Source organism: Coregonus clupeaformis, chromosome 19, assembly GCF_020615455.1.
Source record: "Coregonus clupeaformis isolate EN_2021a chromosome 19, ASM2061545v1, whole genome shotgun sequence".
Taxonomy (NCBI): Eukaryota; Metazoa; Chordata; class Actinopteri; order Salmoniformes; family Salmonidae; genus Coregonus; species Coregonus clupeaformis.
This window is the reverse complement of record NC_059210.1, coordinates 8589596-8614058: the sequence shown is the minus strand read 5'-3', so window position 1 is coordinate 8614058 and position 24463 is coordinate 8589596. Positions and strand designations below refer to the sequence as shown.

General features: G+C 43.9%; 1 protein-coding gene across 1 annotated transcript; it reads left to right on the top strand.

Moving 5' to 3' along the window:
- Positions 1-243: 243 nt before the first annotated feature.
- Positions 244-10770, top strand: LOC121531555 (G-protein coupled receptor 22-like). Its single transcript, XM_041836814.2, has 4 exons — positions 244-317; positions 7335-7488; positions 7763-8782; positions 9182-10770. The coding sequence occupies exons 2-4, from the start codon at positions 7339-7341 to the stop codon at positions 9359-9361; spliced, it is 1350 nt and encodes a 449-aa protein (XP_041692748.2). The 5' UTR covers positions 244-317; positions 7335-7338; the 3' UTR covers positions 9362-10770.
- Positions 10771-24463: the final 13693 nt, after the last annotated feature.

Here is a 24463-nt window from a genome sequence, read left to right as displayed (position 1 = left end):
CATACACATACACATACACACACCTACCCACATACACACACACACACACCAGACAATCATACGATTTCACATACAGCACCGTGGTACCAGGAGTTCAAAGTGCTTGGCACGTCAGAAAGACAGATAGGAGCTGTTATGGACCTGATTTAGAATTGAATGAAGGTTGCTGAGAAGGCGGCTGCTGAGAAGAAGGCTGCTGAGAAGGCGGCTGCTGAGAAGAAGGCTGCTGAGAAGGCGGCTGCTGAGAAGGCTGCTGAGAAGAAGGCTGCTGAGAAGGCTGCTGAGAAGGCTGCAGGGCTCATTCCAATCAGCCATTGGTAAGACAGATGAGGTGAAATATCTGCTGCTGAGTTAAAGTCCTGTTCCATTAGTATCTCCCCAAGGGACGACCAGGGAGGACCAGACCCAGGACCCTGTCTACCTGCCTGGCTGGCTGGCTTGCACTCTTTGACCCCCAACGGGGCTACGGCCACTCTCACACTGCTGGCCCTAACTAATGCGCAGGTTGACGTTCATTTTTATGAGTCTTGCCTTGGAGGCAGAACTGAGCGATTTCCACTAGATGGGCCAGTCGAAATTGGCTATATCATAAAAATTCCTGCAAATACAAATTTGCTTTTTGGTCTTAATTTAAAGTTAAGGATAGGCATCAGGGTTAGCAGTGTGGTTAAGGTTAGGGTTAAGGTTAGGGTTAGTTGAAACATTTTATGATTTTGTGGTTATGTCAGCTAGTGACCACTGTGCAGAGATGCCTCCAGGGCAAGATTCATGACAATAAATTCCAACCTGCCTCTAATGCACAAATACATAAATAAATGGCACAAATATGGGAATGTATTGTTTTTGCTTGGCTGAAAACCACCCACTGTTTGGAATAGAAACCGATGGATCTAAAGGCTCTCTGAAATGGAGGAACATAGGATTTTTTGTGATTATTTAGTGAGTGCGCTGGACTAAACAAGTGGACTAAATGAGTTACTGTATGTCTTCTTCAACTGAGGATTTGGATTCTACAGTCTACAGTTGGATTCTAAAGGATTTGTCAGTTGCATTAAATTATTTTGAATTTATAGGCCGTCATTCAGTGCGTTCAGACCCACTGTAGAGGAAGAGGAAGCATCTTTGTTTTAGTGTTTTGTGCGGCGGCTTCTGTAGCAGTGGCTGTGGCTTCTGACACGTCTGGGAATACTACCGTGAGTTCATGAACAGGAGATCCGGAGGCTCCGAAAGATTATCTGTGATCCAGTCATCAACACTCCCACCATCACCAAAACAAACGCCATAGAGAGAGAGAGAGAGAGAGAGAGAGAGAGAGAGAGAGAGAGAGAGAGAGAGAGAGAGAGAGAGAGAGAGAGAGAGAGAGAGAGAGAGAGAGAGAGAGAGAGAGAGATCCAGGTGTGTTTTCTCTTTCCACCCTCTCTGCTCTGCAGTACTGGAGATCCTCATCGTGGCACACATCCAAATATTCTAAAGTAATTAACGACTGGATGAAGCCCCCAGCCAACTAGCAGTCCTGTCCAATCTGTCAGTCCAATAGTTGCTTGCACTGCATCTAGTGGTTCATAGGTGGAAGAGAGGAGCATTGCTGGTGGAAGGACAGAGAGGTGCTTCTCTGGCCTGGCAGCCTCCCTGGAAGCATAGCAGCCTCCCTGGAAACGTAGCAGCCTCCCTGGAAGCATAGCAGCCTCCATGGAAGCATAAAAGCCTCCCTGGGTATGAGAAGAGGACAGGAGCAGTATTAGTAGTAGATCCTTGGTCTCAGGAGGATAGCTCAGAGCATCTTGATTGGTAGGCTTAGAGAGGATCCTTCTTCTGTGGTGGTCTCATGTTGACGTTATACCTGAATCGGACGCCTGTCCGTGTGAGTCTAGCTGGGGAGCTACCTGACTACGGAGCCTTGCTGGGGCTCAGATAGAGCTGGAGGGAAGGGTGAGTATACTCTGGCACTGGGGCTGTATGGGGTTGACGGCTCTCTGGACGGTATTGCTAATACTACATCTTTCATATAGGCCAGCTACAGGATGTAGAATTAATTCAATTTAGATTCTGAAAAGTTTGATTGTTCCAACATTGGTGGGCATTTTAATTTGGAACTGTATAAAAACAATACACAAGAATGAACACAGTGTATTATATAATGTTCAATGCAGACAACATTGTCAATAAATCAATGCATGATGACATACTCTGATTAGAATTCACATAGACGCCACACATAACAACTCAATGTGTTAATGAGAATTACCAAATAATGTTGCATAATAGCCTACTATTCACTGGCGTACCACATCCCCCAGCAGCCCCCGTTGGGCTTTGGAGGTCGCCCCCCATATAATTAGGAATTAGAATACTAGGCTAATGATAGGCTAAAAGGGTCAGCCATTTTGGGCAGGGTGTTGGTCAACCATGGTTTGCCAGTGCTGGGATAAGATATTGTGTAAAACAAGGAATGTGAATAATTTCTCTGCACTGTATGTTTGTTAGTTAGCCAGTCAGTTTTAGAGGAATGTTCCCATACATTTTACAAATTACATTTTAGTCATTTAGCAGACGCTCTTATCCAGAGCAACTTACAGTTAGTGAGTGCATACATTTTTCATACTGGCCCCCCGTGGGAATCAAACCCACAACCCTGGTGTTGCAAGCGCCATGCTCTACCAACTGAGCTACACGGGGGGCATTAACTGTCAATATGCCAACATTACATTCAAACAATGCAATCAGTCCAGAGCCGTACACTAACTCTAATCAGTTGATGATAGGACTTAGACAAGTTGTAAATGCAACAAGTACTGATATTGTATCATATAATAGCACTCTCAGCTTTCTAATATATATATATATATATATATTTTTTTTACATTTATGGTCTGTTTACATACACTACATGACCAAAACTATCTGGACACCTGCTCGTCCAATATCTCATTCCAAAATCAGGAAGATTAATATGGAGTTGGTCCACCCTTTGCTGCTATAACAGCCTCCACGTTTATGGGAAGGCTTTCCACTAGATGTTGGAACATTGCTGCGGGGACTTGCTTCCATTCAGCCGCAAGAGCATTATTGAGGTCGGGCACTGATGTTGGGCGATTAGGCCTGGCTCGCAGTCGGTGTTCCAATTCATCCCAAAGGTGTTCGATGGGGTTAAGGTCAGGGCTCTGTGCAGGCCAGTCAAGCTCTTCCACACCGATCTCGACAAACCATTTATGGTTGGACCTCACTTTGTGCACGGGGGCATTGTCATGCTGAAACAGGAAAGGGCCTTCCCCAAACGGTTGCCACAAAGTTGGAAGCACAGAATCGTCTAGAATGTCATTGTATGCTGTAGCGTTAAGATTTCCCTTCACTGGAACTAAGGGGCCTTGCCCAAACCATGAAAAACAGCCCCAGACCATTATTCCTCCTCCACCAAACTTTACAGTTGGCACTATGAATTGGGGCATGTAGTGTTCTCCTGGCATCCGCCAAACCCATATTCGTCCGTCGGACTGCCAGATGGTGAAGCGTGATTCATCACTTCAGAGAATGCGTTTCCACTGCTCCAGAGTCCAATGGCGGCGAGCTTTATACCACTCCAGCCGACACTTGGGAAGGCGCACGGTGATCTTAGGCTTGTGTGTGGCTGCTCGGCAAATGGAAACCCATTTCATGAAGCTCCCGACGAACAGTTCTTGAGCTGACGTTGCTTCCAGAGGCAGTTTGGAACTCTGTAGTGAGTGTTGCAACTGAGGACAGACTATTTTTACACGCTACATGCTTCAGCACTCGGCGGTCCCGTTCTGTGAGCTTGTATGGCCTACCACTTCGCGGCTGAGCCGTTGTTGCTCCTAGATGTTTCCACTGCACAATAACAGCACTTACAGTTGACCGGGGCAGCTCTAGCAGGGCAGAAATTTGACGAACTGACTTGTTGGAAAGGTGGCATCCTATGACGGTGCCACATTGAAAGTCACTAAGCTCTTCAGTAAGGCCATTCTACTGACAATGTTTGTCTATGGAGATTGCATGGCTGTGTTCTCGAAGCTATACACCTGTCAGCAACGGGTGTGGCTGAAATAGCCTAACCCTCTAATTTGTATATATAGTGTATATTCTAGAGGCTATTTATACAGAAAATTGTGTGATTTAAAAAAAAAAAATTACATTTAAAATTGTAGTCATTCAGCAGACACTCTTATCCAGAGCGACTTACAGTTAGTGTATTAATCTTAAGATATCTAGGTGGGACAACCACATATCACAGCTATGAAAGTACATCTTCCTCAATAAGGTAGCTGTCAGTCACTGCTACTGCTACTGCTACTGCTACTGCTACTGCTAGTACTACTGCTACTGCTACTGCTACTACTACTGCTACTGCTACTGCTACTGCTACTGCTACTGCTACTGCTACTGCTACTACTACTACTGCTACTACTACTGCTACTACTACTACTACTGCTACTGCTACTACTGCTACTACTGCTACTGCTACTGCTGCTACTGCTACTGCTACTGCTACTGCTACTGCTACTGCTACTGCTACTGCTACTGCTACTGCTACTACTACTGCTACAGCTACTACTGCTACTACTGCTACTTCTACTGCTACTACTACTACTGCTACTGCTACTACCACTACTTCTACTTCTACTGCTACTGCTACTGCTACTACTTCTACTACTGCTACTGCTACTGCTGCTACTGCTACTGCTACTACTACTACTGCTACTACTACTGCTACTGCTGCTACTGCTACTGCTACTGCCACTGCCACTGCTACTGTTACTGCTACTGCTACTGCTACTGTTACTGCTACTGCTACTGCTACTTCTACTACTTCTACTACTGCTACTGCTACTACAACTACTACTACTAATACTGCTACTGATACTACTGCTACTGCTACTGCTACTGCTACTGCTACTGCTACTGCTTCTACTACTACTGCTACTGCTACTGCTACTTCTACTGCTACTTCTACTGCTACTTATACTGCTACTACTGCTACTGCTACTACCACTACTTCTACTTCTACTGCTACTGCTACTGCTACTACTTCTACTACTGCTACTGCTGCTACTGCTACTGCTGCTACTGCTACTGCTACTGCTACTACTGCTACTACTACTACTGCTACTACTACTGCTACTGCTACTGCTACTACTACTACTGCTACTGCTACTGTTACTGCTACTGCTACTGCTACTTCTACTACTACTACTACTGCTACTACTACTACTACTACTGCTACTGCTACTACTACTACTGCTACTTCTACTGCTACTGCTACTGCTACTACTACTACTTCTACTGCTACTGCTACTTCTACTGCTACTTCTACTGCTACTTATACTGCTACTTATACTGCTACTACTGCTACTGCTACTGCTACTGCTATTGTGAAGTCTCTGCAAACAAAATAGCTTTTTCTGCCTGGTACTCCAGGCTTTATCTTTCAGAACCTGAAGTTTTGATAGAGCCTGAAGCAGCAGAAAACCCTGTTTGAAGGAAAAGCTTTAGTATGCCCTAATGGCACCCTATTCCCTATGTAGTGTACTACATTTGACCAGGCCCATAGGGTTGTCATGATCAAGACGGCCTTGACAGTAGAATAAACATGTACTGTAGTTGCTTGCCACAAACCGGTGCGCCTGGCACCAACTACCATACCCTGTTCAAAGGCACTTAAATATTTTGTGTAGCCCATTCACCCCCTGAATGGCACACATACACAAACCATGTCTCAATTGTCTCAAGGCTTAAAAATACGTATTTAATCCCTTAGAGTCGAGTGACGCACTGGTGTGTCAATCTAAGTAAAATAATAAAAAAAATCCCAGTTTAAGCTTGAGATTTTTGCATTGGATGCATCTCAATCCACCACGTCGCCCCTTCCACATCTTTGGTGAAAGGTGACAGAGCTAGAGCGGTGTTTGTCAGACCATGAGACATCCCGAATATCGGTCTTCTCACGAAATTGTCTGCAGCGTTTGAAGGTATTTTTGTGCCTTCCCCCAAAAAAGGGGTTAAGTATGTGTAAAAAAATAAAAACAATATTTCCTGAGCTTTCTTAAATCTCCAGACACTTCAAAACATTATTCCTTATGATTTATGATTTATTTTTTTGCCATTTATGATTGTGTTATTTAATGCGTTTCTCTGGACTATAGGGGTAAAGGCCAAATACAATATTTTATCAAATAATTGCAAAAAAAAAAAAATATATATATATATATATACACCTAAAGGGGTCGTAACATTCCAAATCAAAGAGTGAAATGACCCATATGTCAGTTTAGCCCCCACCATCCCCATCTCCCTACCAACGGCTTACAGGGGTTAACCTGTCTCCTCCCCTTCATCTACACTTATTGAAGTGGATTTAACAAGTGACATCAATAAGAGATCATAGCTTCACCTGGATTCACCTGGTCAGTCTATGTCATACTCAGTGTATTTTATTATCAATGCTCTGCAGAAACTAGAACAATCTCATCTACAAGACGTTGGGGGGAAAGTTATTCTGCTTTTAAAATCTCTGGCACGCTCTCAGCATTTTTGTTTTTTCATTTAAACCCAGAAAATGTTTCCTTATTATTTGACAACTGGCAGTTTTACCACGGCCAGGATTTCATGCATAAAAGGATTCATTCATTCTGCACCATAGGAACAATCTGATGTCCCAGTTGTAGTGTTTGAGATTCAGATGAGCTTCTGCATTGTGATGTGTAGCTTCTAATCAGACCGCATGCTGTCTCCTCACAAACATTCCCCTCTCTCTCTCTCTCTTCCCCTCTCTCTCTCTCTCTCTCTCTCTTCCCCTCTCTCTCTCTCTCTCTCTCTCTCCCTCTCTCTCTCTCTCTCTCTCTCTCTCTCTCTCTCTCTCTCTCTCTCTCTCTCTCTCTCTCTCTCTCTCTACTTCTCTCTCTCTCTCTTTCTCTCTCTTTCTCTCTCTCTCTTCCTCTTCCTCTCTCTCTCTCTCTCTCTCTCTCTCTCTCTCTCTCTCTCTCTCTCTCTCTCTCTCTCTCTCTCTCTCTCTCTCTCTCTCTCTCTCTACTTCTCTCTCTCTCGCTCTCTCTCTCTCTCTCTCTCTTCCTCTTCCTCTCTCTCTCTCTCTCTCTCTCTCTCTCTCTCTCTCTCTCTCTCTCTCTCTCTCTCTCTCTCTCTCTCTTTCTCTTTCTCTCTCTCACTCTCCTCTCTCTCCCTCGCTCTCTCTCTCCCTCTCTCTGTCTAAATGTCTCCTTCTCTCTCTCTATCCCTCTCTCTCGCTCTCCCTCTCTCTGTCTACATTTCTCCTTCTCTCTCTCTATCCCTCTCTCTCTCTCCCCCTCTCCCTCCCCTTCCTACAGGATAATGCATATCCTTCCCCCTCTGGAGAGAGAAGATGGCACCATGAGCAACGTCACCGTCAACGTCACCGTCACCGACAACGCAGCCGAGCCCATCAGCAGAACCATGTCTCCAGCCACGCCCTACACATACCCTTACCCCATCTCCTTCCAGGTACACCTACAGTATATACTGTATGTCTGTCTGAAGTAGGTCATGTGATATGTGTTGTACATGAGTGAAGTGTTGTATGTCTTGTGATATGGGATGGTTTACCGGAGACAGATTAAGCATAGTCCTGGAATAAAAATCATGATCAATGGAGAATCTTTATTGAAATAGCTTTTTAGTCCAAACCGTCCCATTGTGTTTTAACAAGGATGCCTGCATTGTTGCCAGACAAATTCCCCTATGGGACTATAAAGTATTAATTCATTAATTCACTCAGGTGTCCCTGACCGGCTTCCTGATGCTGGAGATCATGCTGGGCCTGAGCTCCAACCTTACCGTGCTGGCCCTGTACTGCATGAAGTCCAACCTGATCTCCTCAGTCTCCAACATCGTCACCATGAACCTCCACGTCCTGGATGTGTTAGTGTGTGTCTGCTGTATCCCCCTGACCATGGTGGTGTTGTTGTTGTCTCTGGAGGGGGATACAGCCTTGGTTTGTTGCTTCCACGAGGCCTGTGTGTCGTTCGCTAGTGTCGGCACGGCAGCCAACGTCCTCGCCATCACCCTGGACCGGTACGACATCTCTGTGAAACCGGCGAACAGAGTCCTAACGATGGGCCGCGCCCTGGCTCTGCTGGCCACCATTTGGGTGCTGTCGTTCCTCAGTTTCCTGGTGCCTTTCATCGAGGTGGGGTTCTTCGCCCCAGGCCAGGCGGAGCTCAACCAGACTCTAGTGGCTGTAGCCAACACCAACCAGTACTACACAGAGTTAGGACTTTACTACCACCTGCTGGCCCAGATCCCCATCTTCTTCTTCACGGCTGTTGTGATGCTCATCACCTACTCCAAGATCCTCCAGGCACTCAACATCCGCATCGGGACACGCTTTCACACGGCGTCGCAGAAGAAGAAGGCCAGAAGGAAAAAACGTCCCTCCATGACGGCTATGACGTCACAGGCGACGGACGGGGCCATGGACCCGTCCGAACTCAGCGGCCGTGCTCTCCCCACGATGGGCATGCGGACCTCCGTCTCCCTCATCATTGCGTTGAGACGGGCGGTTAAACGCCACCGGGAGCGACGAGAACGCCAGAAGCGCGTCTTCAGGATGTCGCTGCTCATCGTGTCGACCTTCCTGCTCTGCTGGACTCCCATAACCGCCCTCAACACGGTCATCTTGACCGTAGGCCCCAGCAACTTCACGGTCAAGCTGCGGTTGGGCTTCCTGGTCATGGCGTACGGGACGACCATCTTCCATCCGCTTCTCTACGCCTTCACCAGGCAGAAGTTCCAGAAGGTTTGCCAACCCACTTCTGCCACATACACACACACACATGCACACACACACTTTAGTGTGTAGTGTGTAGTGTGTAGTGTGTGTATTTTGTTGTGTTTTTATTGTGTATTTGTTTGGTGTATATATTGTTTATCTATTGGCTGGTTCAATCAAATGTCCCCTTTAGGGATTAATAAATACATATATTTTTTGATTTTTTGATTTTCTGGTATCTTATCTTCTGTTATTCTTCTGTTATCTGATATTATCTTATCTTCTGTTATCTTATCTTCTGTTATCTTATCTTCTGTTATTGTATCTTATCTTATCTTCTGTTATCTTATCTTCTGTTATCTTATCTTACCTTATCTGATATTATCTTATCTTCTGTTATCTTCTGTTATTTGACCTTGCCTTAAGGTTCTGAAGAGTAAGATGAAGAAGAGGGTGGTGAGCATCATAGAAGCCGACCCGCTGCCCAACAACACGGTCGTACGTAATTCCTGGATTGACCCCAAAAGGAACAAGAAGGTCACCATCAACGAGGACGCCGAGGCCAGGCAAAAATGTCTGCAGTCTTCAGAGGATGCTGTGGAATGACTGAGTGAATACTTAGCGACCTTGTCAAGAGGTCCGGATCTCAGGGGTTTGTCTGCATAGAAAAGTATTGGGCGGGCCGCGTAAGTGTTTTTTCAGACCGTCTATATCCAAACAAATAATCTTCGGGATGGAAAAATGTTTTCAGTGTAAACTTAAATGAGTTAAACCAGATACAAAGTACGTAGAAAAGATAATAGACCTATATATTTTTTAAATAAGATCATCTTTGAGAACTAACAATCACTAAAATAAAAACTAGAAAGTCAGGGAGAATCAAAAATTCCAAAAATGATGCATTCAGGAGTATTTTTGTCATGGCATGGGGCCCCCATTGATTTTGTTATAATGTTTGAGTCACTCAGATAGCATAAGCCATGGCAGAATGTGTAGAATTGCAGGAAATGTGATGTAAAACTGCACATTTTATCTCTGCCAAAATGTGTAAAATGGCCATGCCCCCACCATGCCCCCACCATGCCCACCACCTAAGCCCCATTTTGATCCAGAAAGAAAACTGGATCTCTTGGCGTAATGGCTAAGGTGTTGGGTTGACAGTCGCTGGACCTGGGTTTAAGTCCTGGACAATGAGACCAGACAGAAATGTCTTCAGAGGATGCTGTGGAATGAATCATAGAATCTAGTCATTCTATTTCTGTGGAATGAATGAACTGCTTAAGGGCAAGACAACACAATAAGGAACGTTGACAGTGTGCAGTAGATCACCTGCTGGGTGTCGACGGATGGTGGGGATTCAACATGTAGGATTGTCAGAAAACGAACTGAAAAGGAGGGCTGATGTTCTGTGGTCAGAGGAGATAGGAAGGCCAAACGCTGCTTTCAACCGTTCATCGGCACGGTCTGTTTTGTCCTCTAGTGCAATCTTTTACACTCAAAACAGTGGAGGCTGGTGGAGGGAGAAATTGGAGGACAGGTTCATTGTAATGGCTGAAATTGAATAAATGGAAGGGTATCAAACACATCAAACAAATGGCTTGCATGTGCAAAATGACACCAGCTGCCACTGATTCGAAGAAAGGACACATTATTAGGTTCATCAGGTTGGGATAAAAACAAGGGAAACACATTCCAAAGCAGCAATGTAAATATACAGGTAGCTGCCAAGATAAAGGAAACACCAACATAAAGAGTCTTAACAGGGCGTTGGGCCACCACAAGCCAGAACAGCTTCCATGCACCTTGGCATAGATTCTACAAGTGTCTGGAAGTCTATTGGAGGGATGCAACAACATTCTTCCACGGGAAATTCCATAGTTCTGTGTTTTGTTGATGGTGGTGGAAAACGCTGTCTCAGGCAACGCTCCAGAGTCTCGCATAAATGTTCAATTGGGTTGAGATCTGGGGACTGAGACGCACACACACACACACACACACACACACACACACACACACACACACACACACACACACACACACACACACACACACACACACACACACACACACACACACACACACAAATCCTTTAAATCCCCTATGCTCCTTTGAGACCCATCTTTCGAAGTCAATGAGATCTCTTCTTCTAGCCCTTGTATCCGAAATAATGGGCAACTGGGCATTTTTACACATCACCCTAAGCATGATGGGATGTTAATTGCTTAATTAACTCAGGAACCACACCTGTGTGGAAGCACCTGCTTTCAATATACTTTGTATCCCTCATTTACTCGTGTTTCCTTTTATTTTGGCAGTTACCTGTATGTGTATTTACTGTAAATGTACAAATACCAGAGATGGATAATTTATTACTATTTATTGAAAACAAAGTACATTAGAGGTTTCATAGATAAAAGCTGTAGATATTGCATGGCTTTTGGTAACTGTGGCGATGTACATGATATATATGATATACATACATACAGACATGTACAGTATACAATAAATACATATTCTATATTGAACAAGTAGGCATTGTATACATGGTATGTTTATAATAAATGTTGTGTTCACTTAATGGTTTTATTTGTATATATCCATCATTTAATTAGGGAGACTGAGAATTAGATCTCTTTAACAAGTGAGACCTGGGTACGAGACCACAGCAAACAACATCACAAAATACAAATACAGTGCTTTCAAAAAGTGTTCAGACCCCTTGACTTTTTCCACATTTTGTATTCTAAAATGGATTCAATTAAAAATGTTCCTCATCAATCTACACACAGGTTTTTAGAAATTGTAGCTAATTTATTACATATAAAAAACAGAAATCCCTTATTTACATAAGTATTCAGACCCTTTACTATGAGAATCGAAATTGAACTCCTGTTTCCATTGATCATCCTTGAGATGTTTCTACAACTTGATTGGAGTCCACCTGTGGTATATTCAATTGATTGGACATGATTTGGAAATGCACACACCTGCCAATATAAGGTGAATGCACCAATTTGTAAGTCGCTCTGGATAAGAGCGTCTGCTAAATGACGTAAATGTAAATGTTAATAAGGTCCCATAGTTGACAGTGCATGTCAGAGCAAAAACCAAGCCATGAGGTCAAAGGAATTGTCCGTAGAGCTCTGAGACAGGATTGTGTCGAGGCACAGATCTGGGGAAGGGTACCAAAAAATGTCTGCAGCATTAAAGGTCTCCAAGAACATTGTGGCCTTCATCATTCTTAAATGGAAGAAGTTTGGAACCACCAAGACTCTTCCTAGAGCTGGCTGCCCAGCCAGACTGAGCAATCTGGGGAGAAGGGCTTTGGTCAGGGAGGGGACCAAGAACCCAATGGTCACTCTGACAGAGCTCCAGACTTCCTCTGTGGAGATGGGAGAACCTTCCAGAAGGACAACCATCTCTGCAGCACTCCACCAATCAGGCCTTTATGGTAGAGTGGCCAGACGGAAACAACTCCTCAGTAAAAGGCACATGACAGCCCACTTGGAGTTTGCCAAAAGGCACCTAAAGACTCTCAGACCATGAATGCCAAGAGTCACGTCTGGAGGAAACCTGGCACCATCCCTACGGTGAAGCATGGTTGTGGCAGCATCATGCTGTGGTGATGTTTTTCAGCGGAAGGGACTGGGAGACTAGTCAGGACTGAGGCAAAGATGAACGGAGCAAAGTACAGAGAGATCCTTGATGAAAACCTGCTCCAGAGTGCTCAGGACCTCAGACTGGGGTGAAGGTTTGTCTTCTAACAGGACAATGACCCTAAGCACACAGCCAAGACAGCGCAGGAGTGGCTTTGGGACAAGTCTCTGAATATCCTTGAGTGGCCCATCCAGAGCCCAGACTTGAATCTGATCAAACATCTCTGGAGAGACCTGAAAATAGCTGTGCAGCGACGCTCCCCATCCAACCTGACAGAGCTTGAGAGGATCTGCAGAGAAGAATGGGAGAAACTCCCCAAATACAGGTGTGCCAAGCTTGTAGCGTAATACCCAAGAAGACTCAAGGCTGTAATCACTGCCAAAGGTGCCTCAACAAAGTACTGAGTAAGGGGTCTGAATACCTATGTAAATGTGCTATTTCAGTTTTTTATTTTTTATAAATTTGCAAAAATGTCTAAAAACAGGTTTTTGCTTTGTCATTATGGGGTATTGTGTGGAGATTGATGGATTTGAAAACAATTTAATCCATTTTAAAATTAGGCTGTAACAAAACAAAATGTGGAAAAAGTCACAGGGGGTCTGAATACTTTCCGAATGCACTGTAGATGTAAAAGACTCCAAAGAAAAAAGAAAAGGTGAAACAAAACAAACAAACAAACAAGAGTTTTTTCAGTGCATAGGTACTGTTATTTCTGTTTTGACCTCAGTCGGTCTTTGTGAAAGCTTAGACGGCACCCCATGATCCCCTTATCCTTCCCTTTCGCCCCTAGCACAGCAGATGTCATCGAGTATATAACGGCAGTAAGGGGAGGGAGGGAGGGAGGGAGGGAGGGAGTGAGGGAGGGAGGGAGGGAGGGAGGGAGGGAAGAGAGTGGGAGGGAGGGAGGAAAGAGGGTGGGAGGGAGGGAGGGAGGGAGGGAAGAGAGTGGGAGGGAGGGAGGGAAGGAGGAAAGAGAGTGGGAGGGAGGGAGGGAGGGAGGGAAGAGAGTGGGAGGGATGGAGAGAGGGAAGAGAGTGAGGGAGGGAGGAAAGAGAGTGGGAGGAGGGAGGGAAGAGAGTGGGAGGAGGAAAGAGAGTGGGAGGGAGGTAGGGAGGGAGGGAAGAGAGTGGGAGAGAGAGAGGGAGTGGGAGGGAGGGAGGGAGGGAGTGAGTGAGTGAGGGAGGGAGGGAGGGAGGGAGGGAGGGAGGGAGGGAGGGAGGGAGGGAGGGAGGGAGGGAGGGAGGGAGGGAGGGAGGGAGGGAGGGAGGGAGGGAGGGGGAAAAAAGTGGGCTGGAACGGGAGAATTGGGAGAGAGGATGGACAGAAGGTTTGTGGTGGTCTTTGTTGTGTCCATTTTGATACGATGGGGGATTGTTTATAGCAGTGAACCCCTACATCAGGGGTAAGCCAGAATGCACCACACCACTCCATTCTCATTAAACTATTGGATATCTCGAATAAAACACAATGGAAACAATGTCTGCATCATTTGAAAAAGCTGACTTTGAGCCAAATGGAAAATGTACAATTGTCTTTTTTTGGCGAAATGATGGAGGGTTTTAGAGAGAAGGAAGAGGTGACAGAGAGAGAGAGAGAGAGAGAGAGAGAGAGAGAGAGAGAGAGAGAGAGAGAGAGAGAGAGAGAGAGAGAGAGAGAGAGAGAGAGAGAGAGAGAGAGAGAGAGAGAGAGAGAGAGAGAGAGAGAGAGAGAGCAGGAGCGAGCGAGCGAGAGAGAGATATGCTAGACAGCCCTCTCACCAAGAATAAGTATGAGTAATTTATTGATAGGATTGTTGAAGATTTCCTCTCAGTCTTCTTGTTCTCTAAAATAAAACCCTGTCAACATATTATGTTTAGCCTTTTTTTGAGAGGTGATAATGAATTGAGCACATCTAATACTAAATGTCCTTGCAGGGTTACAATGTGTATTAGCATAAAAATCCCATTCTTAGTCGTTAATCTAGAACAGACTGTATTACGCAACAAGCTGCCACAGTCTCACTGCAGAATTAGAAGTTTATCCACATTTCTCCAAACATCAAATGTAGAAGTTGCTCCAAAAATCACATTTCAAAGTGTTTTTGACACCCTGGGTTGATTTATCCTGCTCAGCATTGTTTCGTTTCTACAAATGTCAAATTTAGAAGGTTAAAAGGTTAAGGTTTGGGATAGAATTAAAGCAAAACAAATTAAATAAGCAATTGTCAAACACACAACCTTCTGATCCAGAGTCATGGGATTACACCCATAATCCACCCCTATCTACAATGAGCAGGCCCCCAACAAAATCCAAAAGTCATGGGATTACGCTCATCCGCCACCGCCATCCAAATCGCCCTAGCAAAAAACCCTAGTAGCCAGTTTTGAAGGCATTTCCTGACGACTTCAGGACATGGATAGACGTCCAATTTCAATGTCACTCTTGAGCGATCTGCCTGGTATTACAATGCACTGGTCAAGGATTACAAATAGACCTACTGCATGCGCAATAGGTTACAGGCCACATACATGCACGCACACACGTTCATGTACACGCGCACGCACAGACACACACACACAATTTGCCACTGTAATGATCAATCTCAGCACGGTACAGTACAGGTATGAAGAACACTTTAGACGAGATTGTATAGATTCATAGAAATTCATAGATCTGTTGGCTGCCCAAGGCAATTACACAACCTAACCACAGTCACATGCTGAGAGAAAGAGAGAGAACGAGAGTGAGAGCGAGAGAGAAAGAGAGAGAGAGAGAGAGAGAGTGGGAGAGAGAGAAAGATAGAGAGAGAGAGAGAGAGAGAGAGAGAGAGAGAGAGAGAGAGAGAGAGAGAGAGAGAGAGAGAGAGAGAGAGAGAGAGAGAGAGAGAGAGAGAGAGAGAGAGGGGGAGAGAGAGAGAGAGAGAGAGAGACAGAGAGAGAGAGAGAGAGAGAGAGAGAGAGAGAGAGAGAGAGAGGGAGAGAGAGAGAGAGAGACAGAGAGAGAGAGAGAGACAGAGAGAGAGACAGAGAGAGAGAGAGCGAGAGAGAGAGAGAGAGAGAGAGAGAGAGAGAGAGAGAGAGAGAGAGAGAGAGAGAGAGAGAGAGAGAGAGAGAGAGAGAGAGACTGCTGTGCTGCTGAGTGTTGTAGAGTATTTTGCAGCTCCGTGGAGAGGACTGAGAGAGTTGTTTTGGGAATATTGATGCAAGCCAGGTTTCTTTATGACCTATGGTTGTAAACAAACGGTGAATGATGTCTCTTCGCTCTGGGCTCTCCTCCCTGCACCCTGCCTGTGGACAGGATGGGAGTGTGATTGAAAGTGGAGATGGGACTGTGCCAGGGACAGTGGCAGACGAGAGGGAAACTGACGTGGGCCTCCTGGGAGACACAACATGTACCTGAAGTAGATAGAGGCACTTTAAAGGTCCAGTCCTTATTTGGGTAAAAACAGTAGCCTCACCATTTGGTTTGCTTTAAATCTGAAGTGACCAGCTCTCATAGTCTCATGTCAGAATTAGATAGATGTTCATCCATGCTTCTCAAATGTCCGATTTTGAAGTTGTTGTAAACGTCAAATTTCGATGTGTTTAAGGTTAAATTCAGGCATTAACAGCTTTCTAACGCTGGACTCAAACTTGCAGCCTTTGGAATCAGAGGCAGATGCTAACGCTCATCCGCTATTCTCGTCCACAACACCCTAGCAAAACCCGAAACCTACTTGAAGGTAACAGCGCTCATTGTTGCCCCAGTGGTCGGTTTCCACATAATCTCCCAACATCCTCAGACATGGACGTTGAATACTGACTTGTATCACGGGTGACCTGGTTAAGTATTATATGATATAATACTCTTAGGACTCGTCTGAAGTCGGTACAGCCGATCTGCCAACTTCTGTCTGTAGCGTCCGAACAGTTTGGGCTACACACTAATATGTCCCCTCTGTGGAAAGGTGAGACTCTCACGAATATGTACATGTTTTGCTCTAGGACGCCCACAGGCCTCACAGGACTCGTCTGAAGGTCCCCAGGTACCAGTTGAAAAAACAGTCTGTTGTTCCATGTAGTGAATCCGTTATTCAATGTATTTGTATGGGCTAATAGCAGTAAGGCTCCCCCAAAAATAATTCAAATATTTAAAAAATATATATATTTTTTTGGGATACTTCAAGGGGTCTTACAATTCTAAATCAAATAGCAAAATGATCCTTGATATGACCTTCTTAAAACAATTCCATATAGCTTAGTAGAACCCAGTGGTGGAAAAAGTACCCAATTGTCATACTTGAGTAAAAGTAAACATACCTTAATAGAAAATCACTAAAGTGAAAGTCACCCAGTAAAATCCTACTTGAGTAAAAGTCTAAAAGTATTCGGTTTTAAATATACTTAAGTATCAAATGTAAATGTAAATGCTAAAATATACTTAAGTATCAAAGTAAAAGTATAAATCATTTCAAATTCCTTATGCTAAGCAAACTAGACGGCACAATTTTCGTAAAAAAAAAAAATCTCAGATAGCCAGGGGCACACTGCAACACTCAGACATAATTTACAAATGAAGCATGTGTTTAGTGAGTCTGCCAGATCAGAGGCAGTATGGATGACCAGGGATGTTCTCTTGATAAGCGTGTGAATTAGACAATTTTCCTGTCCTGCTAAGCATTCAAAATTTAACGAGTACTTTTGGGTGTCAGGGAAAATGTATGAAGTAAAAAGTACATTATTTTCTTTAGGAATGTAGTGAAGTAAAAGTAAAAGTTGTCAAAGAGACAGTGCTTAGACAGGGCTTGGACTCTTATGGGTTAACTCCACATTTTTAAGGTTAGGGATAAGTTTAGGCATTAACACCAAAAGGTTAGGCATGAACTACGAATGGTTAAGGTAAGGGTTAAGGTTTGGGATAGGCTTAAATCAAAAATATCAAAAACAACCTTCTAATGCTGGATTCAAACTTGCAGCGTTTGGAATCAGAGGCAGATGATTACACCTGTCCACCATCCCCGTCCGTAAAGCCCTAGCAAAACGCAAACCTACTTGAAGGTAACAGCACTCACTGTTGCCCCCTAGTGGCCGGTTTCCACGTCAACTCCCAAAATCCTCAGACATGGATGGACATCGAATACTGACTTGTATCACGGGTGGCCTGGCTGAGTATTATTTGATATTTGCTATAAATATCACAGATTGTGCTATTAAAGAGCCCCAATCCTTCCTAGACATTACATTAGAGTCCCAACCAAACTCTAAAAACTGGTTATCAAGAATAGTAGAGGGCTCTATTCAATACGTGATTGAAATTTAAAAGCAATGTTCCCGAGTTAGCGGAGACTGTATTCACAGTAAACGCTGCATATGTCAGCTCAATTGTAAAGTACCTTTACATTTCTATTGTGCAATCTATAATGCTTCAGCGATACAGATTGAATAGAGCCCTTAGTTACCATTAAACATCCCAAATGCTTATTTGTTTCTTTGCTGAGTGGATACTGATTTTACAAATATTGACAAATGGTGCAAGCCTTTTTTTTATAACAAATTACTAAATTTACACTAAAGGTCAAAAGTTTTAGAAAACCTACTCATTCAAGGGTTTTCTTTACTTTTACAATTTTCTACATGGTAGAATAATAGTGAAGACATCAAAACTATGAAATAACACATATGGAATCATGTAGTAACCCAAAAAGTGTTAAACAAATCAAAATATATTTTATATTTGAGATTCTTCAAATAGCCACCCTTTGCTTTGATGACAGCTTTGCACACTCTTGGCATTCTCTCAACCAGCTTAAACTGGAATGCTTTTCCAACAGTCTTGAAGGAGTTCCCACATATGCTGAGCACTTGTTGGCTGCTTTTCCTTCACTCTGCGGTACAACTCATCCCAAACTATCTCAATTGGGTTGAGATCGGGTGATTGTGGAGGCCAGGTAATCTGATGCAGCACTCCATCACTCTCCTTCTTGGTCAAATAGCCCTTACACAGCCTGGAGGTGTGTCTTGGGTCATTGTCCTGTTGAAAACAAATGATAGTCCCACTAAGCCCAAACCAGATGGGATGGCGTATCACTGCAGAAGGCTGTGGTAGCCATGCTGGTTAAGTGTGCCTTGAATTCTAAATAAATCACAGACAGCGTCACCAGCAAAGCACCCCCACACCATAACACCTCCTCCTCCATGCTTTACGGTGGGAAATACACATACGGAGATCATCCGTTCACCCACACAAAGACACAGCGGTTGGAACCAAAAATCTCCAATTTGGACTCCACCCCAAAGTACACATATCCACTGGTCTAATGCCCATTGCTCGTGTTTCTTGGCCCAAGCAAGTCTCTTCTTATTATTGGTTGCAAAAATCCGACCATGAAGGCCTGATTCACACAGTCCCCTCTGAACAGTTGATGTTGAGATGTGTCTGTTACTTGAACTCTGTGAAGCATTTACAGTGGGGAAAAAAAGTATTTAGTCAGCCACCAATTGTGCAAGTTCTCCCACTTAAAAAGATGAGAGAGGCCTGTAATTTTCATCAAAGGTACATGTCAACTATGACAGACAAAATGATAAAAAAAAATCCAGAAAATCACATTGTAGGATTTTTTATGAATTTATTTGCAAAATATGGTGGAAAATAAGTATTTGGTCAATAACAAAAGTTTCTCAATACTTTGTTATATACCCCTTGTTGGCAATGACACAGGTCAAACGTTTTCTGTAAGTCTTCACAAGGTTTTCACACACTGTTGCTGGTATTTTGGCCCATTCCTCCATGCAGATCTCCTCTAGAGCAGTGATGTTTTGGGGCTGTCGCTGGGCAACACGGACTTTCAACTCCCTCCAAAGATTTTCTATGGGGTTGAGATCTGGAGACTGGCTAGGCCACTCCAGGACCTTGAAATGCTTCTTACGAAGCCACTCCTTCGTTGCCCGGGAGGTGTGTTTGGGATCATTGTCATGCTAAAAGACCCAGCCACGTTTCATCTTCAATGCCTTTGCTGATGGAAGGAGGTTTTCACTCAAAATCTCACGATACATGGCCCCATTCATTCTTTCCTTTACACGGATCAGTCGTCCTGGTCCCTTTGCAGAAAAACAGCCCCAAAGCATGAAGTTTCCACCCCCATGCTTCACAGTAGGTATGGTGTTCTTTGGATGCAACTCAGCATTCTTTGTCCTCCAAACACGACGAGTTGGGTTTTTACCAAAAAGTTTCATCTGACCATATGACATTCTCCCAATCCTCTTCTGGATCATCTAAATGCACTCTAGCAAACTTCAGACGGGCCTGGACATGTACTGGCTTAAGCAGGGGGACACGTCTGGCACTGCAGGATTTGAGTCCCTGGCGGCGTAGTGTGTTACTGATGGTAGGCTTTGTTACTTTGGTCCCAGCTCTCTGCAGGTCATTCACTAGGTCCCCCCGTGTGGTTCTGGGATTTTTGCTCACTGTTCTTGTGATCATTTTGACCCCACAGGGTGAGATCTTGCGTGGAGCCCCAGATCGAGGGAGATTATCAGTGGTCTTGTATGTCTTCCATTTCCTAATAATTGCTCCCACAGTTGATTTCTTCAAACCAAGCTGCTTACCTATTGCAGATTCAGTCTTCCCAGCCTGGTGCAGGTCTACAATTTTGTTTCTGGTGTCCTTTGACAGCTCTTTGGTCTTGACCATAGTGGAGTTTGGAGTGTGACTGTTTGAGGTTGTGGACAGGTGTCTTTTATACTGATAACAAGTTCAAACAGGTGCCATTAATACAGGTAACGAGTGGAGGACAGAGGAGCCTCTTAAAGAAGAAGTTACAGGTCCGTGAGAGCCAGAAATCTTGCTTGTTTGTAGGTGACCAAATACTTATTTTCCAACATAATCTGCAAATAAATTCATTAAAAATCCTACAATGTGATTTTCTGGATTATTTTTTCTCAATTTGTCTGTCATAGTTGACGTGTACCTATGATGAAAATGACAGGCCTCTCTCATCTTTTTAAGTGGGAGAACTTGCACAATTGGTGGCTGACTAAATACTTTTTTTCCCCACTGTATTTGGGCTGCAATTTCTGAGGCTGGTAACTCTAATGAACTTATCCTCTGCAGCAGAGGTAACTCTGGGTCTTCCATTCCTGTGGCGGTCCTCATGAGAGCCAGTTTCTTTTCGTATTGACTGACCTTCATGTCTTCAAGTAATGATGGAATGTCGTTTCTCTTTGCTTATTTGAGCTCTTCTTGCCATAATATGGACTTGGTCTTTTACCAAATAGGTCTATCTTCTGTACACCCCCCCCCACCCCACCCCACACACACACCTTGTCACGACACAACTGATTGGCTCAAACGCATTATGAAGGAAAGAAATTCCACAAATTAACTTTTAAGAAGGCACACCTGTTAATTGAAATGCATTCCAGGTGACTACCTTATGAAGCTGGTTGAGAGAATGCCAAGAGTGTGCAAGGCCGTCATCAAGGCAAAGGGTGGCTATTTTGAAGAATCTCAACTATAAAATATATTTTGATTTGTTTAACACTTTTTTGGTTACTACATGATTCCATAGGATGATATTTCATAGTTTTGATGTCTTCACTATGATTCTACAATGTAGAAAAAAGTAAAAATAAAGTAAAACTTTTTACTGGTGGTGTATGTGCTCAAAAAAACTCAATCATTTGTATTGATTGCCCTCTGATATGACTGGTAAGCGATTGTTGCATCCACACATGCCCATGGTAGATTTGGTGGTCATCTATTGTGTTGAACTGCTAAATGAATGTGGGGTCAGTAAAAGGGTAACCTCATCCCCAGGCTCATTGCTAATGCACGCTAGCTGGTGGATGAGACCAGTTAAAGTGTAAAGTGGTCTGTTACCATAAATCACTCAGAGACATAGCCACTCTGCCTCAGGTCACCCCCCAGTATGCCAGATGAGGAGATATTCCTCACCGCTACTCACCACTATGATAACACCACTAAAACTAGAGCATTGTGGCATTTGTTGTGGACAATACCGTGGTGCGACTGCAACTTGTCCAGGAGTAAATATCGAAATTATACTTTATATCTATCTCATTATTACCTTCACCTTTTTACCAATCACCCCAAACAAATCAATCATCAGCATGATTGTTTCCCACTTTGAATAAATAGGTCTGGTGTTACCTCAAGCCTCAGGGAATTAACGTCACTCCTTTTCAACTCAAGTCTTCTCCTCTGCAAACCAAAAAGCAATTTCACCACCCAGGCCAACCTTTTAATTCTGATCAGTATTTGATCAGTCTGCTGCTGAGGAGAAGTAGAGAGGTGACAGGTAAAGGCACCAATTCCCTTCGACAGACAGTTCCCTGTCTCCTGCAGACACAAGGCCAGCTAGAAACACGTTAGATAGACCAGACAATCAACTTCATATTCATGAGCTGTTCACAATGTGGACCACAAGTGAATCTCAAACATCTTTCTTTGATTTCCAACCTCCTTTTCAAAAGGCATTAAAGCACATGAGGTTCCTTCCCACTGGTTTTCTTCTTCTTTGAGATGGAGGTTGAGGAATCAAGGAGTCAAGGACCTGAGGAGAAATCTTTTGAGATTCATCCCCAGTCTTCTCATCTCCACTACCACTGCTGTGATCCCTTGATCATCCCTGTTGATGAGAAGCATATTGGCCAGCCTTAGATGAGGGGACTGAAAGGAGAAACCAGTCAATATTCCAGTATGTGAAGAGGTGTGTTCATTTCCATCAGTATGGAAAGGTCAGTGGCACATCTATCTGAATCACTTGACCTGGGGTGAATCCAAACCATCCCCATCCCTCACTCCACCCTATCACATCCATTACCTTCTCCTCTCTCTCTCTCTCTCTCTCTCTCTCTCTCTCTCTGTCTCTCTCTCTCTCCTCTCTCTCTCTCTCTCTCTCTCTCTCTGTCTCTCTCTCTCTCTCTCTCTCTCTCTCTCTCTCTCTCTCTCTCTCTCTCTCTCTCTCTCTCTCTCTCTCTCTCTCTCTCTCTCTCTCTCTCTCTCTCTCTCTCTCTCTCTCTCTCTCTCTCTCTCTCTCTCTCTCTCTCTCTCTCTCTCTCTCTCTGTCTCTCTCTCTCTCTCTCTCTCTCTCTCTCTTTTCTCTCTCTCTATCTCTCTCTCTGTCTCTCTCTCTCTGTCTCTCTCTCTCTCTCTCTCTGTCTCTCTCTCTCTGTCTCTCTCTCTCTATCTGTCTCTCTCTCTCTCTCTTCTCTCTCCCTTCTCTCTCCCTCTATCTCTTTCTCTCTCTCTCTCTCTCTCTCTCTCTCTCTCTCTCTCTCTCTCTCTCTCTCTCTCTCTCTCTCTCTCTCTCTCTCTCTCTCTCTCTCCCTCTCCTCCTCTCCCTCTCTCTCTCTCTCTCTCTCTCTCTCTCTCTCTCTCTCTCTCTCTCTCTCTCTCTCTCTCTCTCTCTCTCTCTCTCTCTCTCTCAATTCAATTCAATTCAATTTAAGGGCTTTATTGGCATGGGAAACGTATGTTACAGTTTTTCTCAATTGCTAAAACACAATTTCTGAAACCTTGCTCCATTTCCTGAAAACATTAAACACAAAACCTCATCTTCAAGCACTATTTACAAAACCTCTGACTCTCGCAAAATGTAACATTCGCCTCAAAACAGTTTTACCTGTGTTCAAAATCAAACACTGCTCTCAAATCATAAACAAAGTGATCAAAATGATATACACTCTCAAGCAGTCAGTAAACAATACACTGAAAAATAGAAAACACATTGTTCAAAACATACAGTTCTCAGGGAGAAGTAAATTGTTCATCTCAAAACAAATTTTATATTTTTCCGTCATTGTCTTTTAATGAACGAAAACATGTTCTATCATAGTAGCTCAAAATTAATCAGAAATTACTACTCTGCTTTGCTCTTTGCAATTTAGTTTTTTGTTCTTCCTCCTCCTTGTACCCCTATTTTTACAGTACTGTATCTCACAAACTGGTCCTTTGTCTCTGTGATACTGTAATTCTTGTTCTTTGTTGATATGAACCTGCAACCAGTCAAAATCTATTGAGCAGTCAGTACTGTTAACAGATGGAAAGCACAATGTTCAGGGCCATACAATTTGTCCATTGTACAGTATACAGCCTACAATGCACTGTACTACAGTATACAATACTAAAAGGGACAAAAATCAAAGGAGTAAACATGTGATCAATGTGCTTCTTCTTATCTTTGGGCTGGGTCAGGCCAGAGCACTTCGTCGACATCACAAGCAATATTGTCCCTCCTGAGGCAACGGGGGAAGAAGCCTCTTGTGTGCCGTATCCAGCCCTGACATGATTCCTCACCTATATCACCACAGGCTAAATCCAGGGCTTGCAGCAGATTTACTCTGGTGTAGGGTTGTCTATCATACACCTTCCATCTCCAAGAGGAGAAAAACTCCTCAATCGGACTCAGGAAAGGCGAGTATGGAGGAGGTACAAGTTCATAAACTGCCCATTGATGTTAAACCATTCCCTTACCTGAGCAGCTCGGTGGAAACTGACATTGTCTTACACTATCACATAGGTGGGAATGGGATTCTCATTTAGCTCTTGACCCTGCTGCTCTTGAACCTGCTGCTCAAATAAAATATATCTTAGATTGGCAATACATCTTAGAAGGTGCTGGGTGTTATATGGCCCGAGTGTAACATGGTGATGTAGAACACCATGGTTGCTGATAGCAGCACAGATTGTGACATCGCCACCTCGTTGACCAGGGACTTCAACAACGGCCCGCTGTCCAATCATGTTTCGGCCTCTCCTTCTCCTCTTTGTTAGATTGAAGCCTGCTTCATCGACAAAGATGAACTCATGGGGTCTGTCCAAGGATTCCAAGACAAATATTGTCTGTGTAGAAATACAATATACTATATGTAGGATTTTGTAAGTGGTACAGAGACAGTGCTATACTGTAGAGTACAATTAGGCCTACTGTATGCACTTCTGATTCACATACATTGTATGTACTGAAGAGTAATGTCATTCACATAGTATGTGTTAGTACTGTAGACAATCTGGATTACAGTAAATGTTTCTGAATGTACACTTACTTGCACATACTGAGCTCGCAGTTCTTTC

Coding starts and splice junctions, on each gene's coding strand:
- LOC121531555 (XM_041836814.2), top strand. CDS start 7,339: ATGCATATCCTTCCCCCTCTGGAGAGAGAAGATGGCACCATGAGCAAC. Junction 7,489..7,762: donor CTTACCCCATCTCCTTCCAG/GTACACCTACAG, acceptor TAATTCACTCAG/GTGTCCCTGACCGGCTTCCT. Junction 8,783..9,181: donor CCAGGCAGAAGTTCCAGAAG/GTTTGCCAACCC, acceptor CCTTGCCTTAAG/GTTCTGAAGAGTAAGATGAA.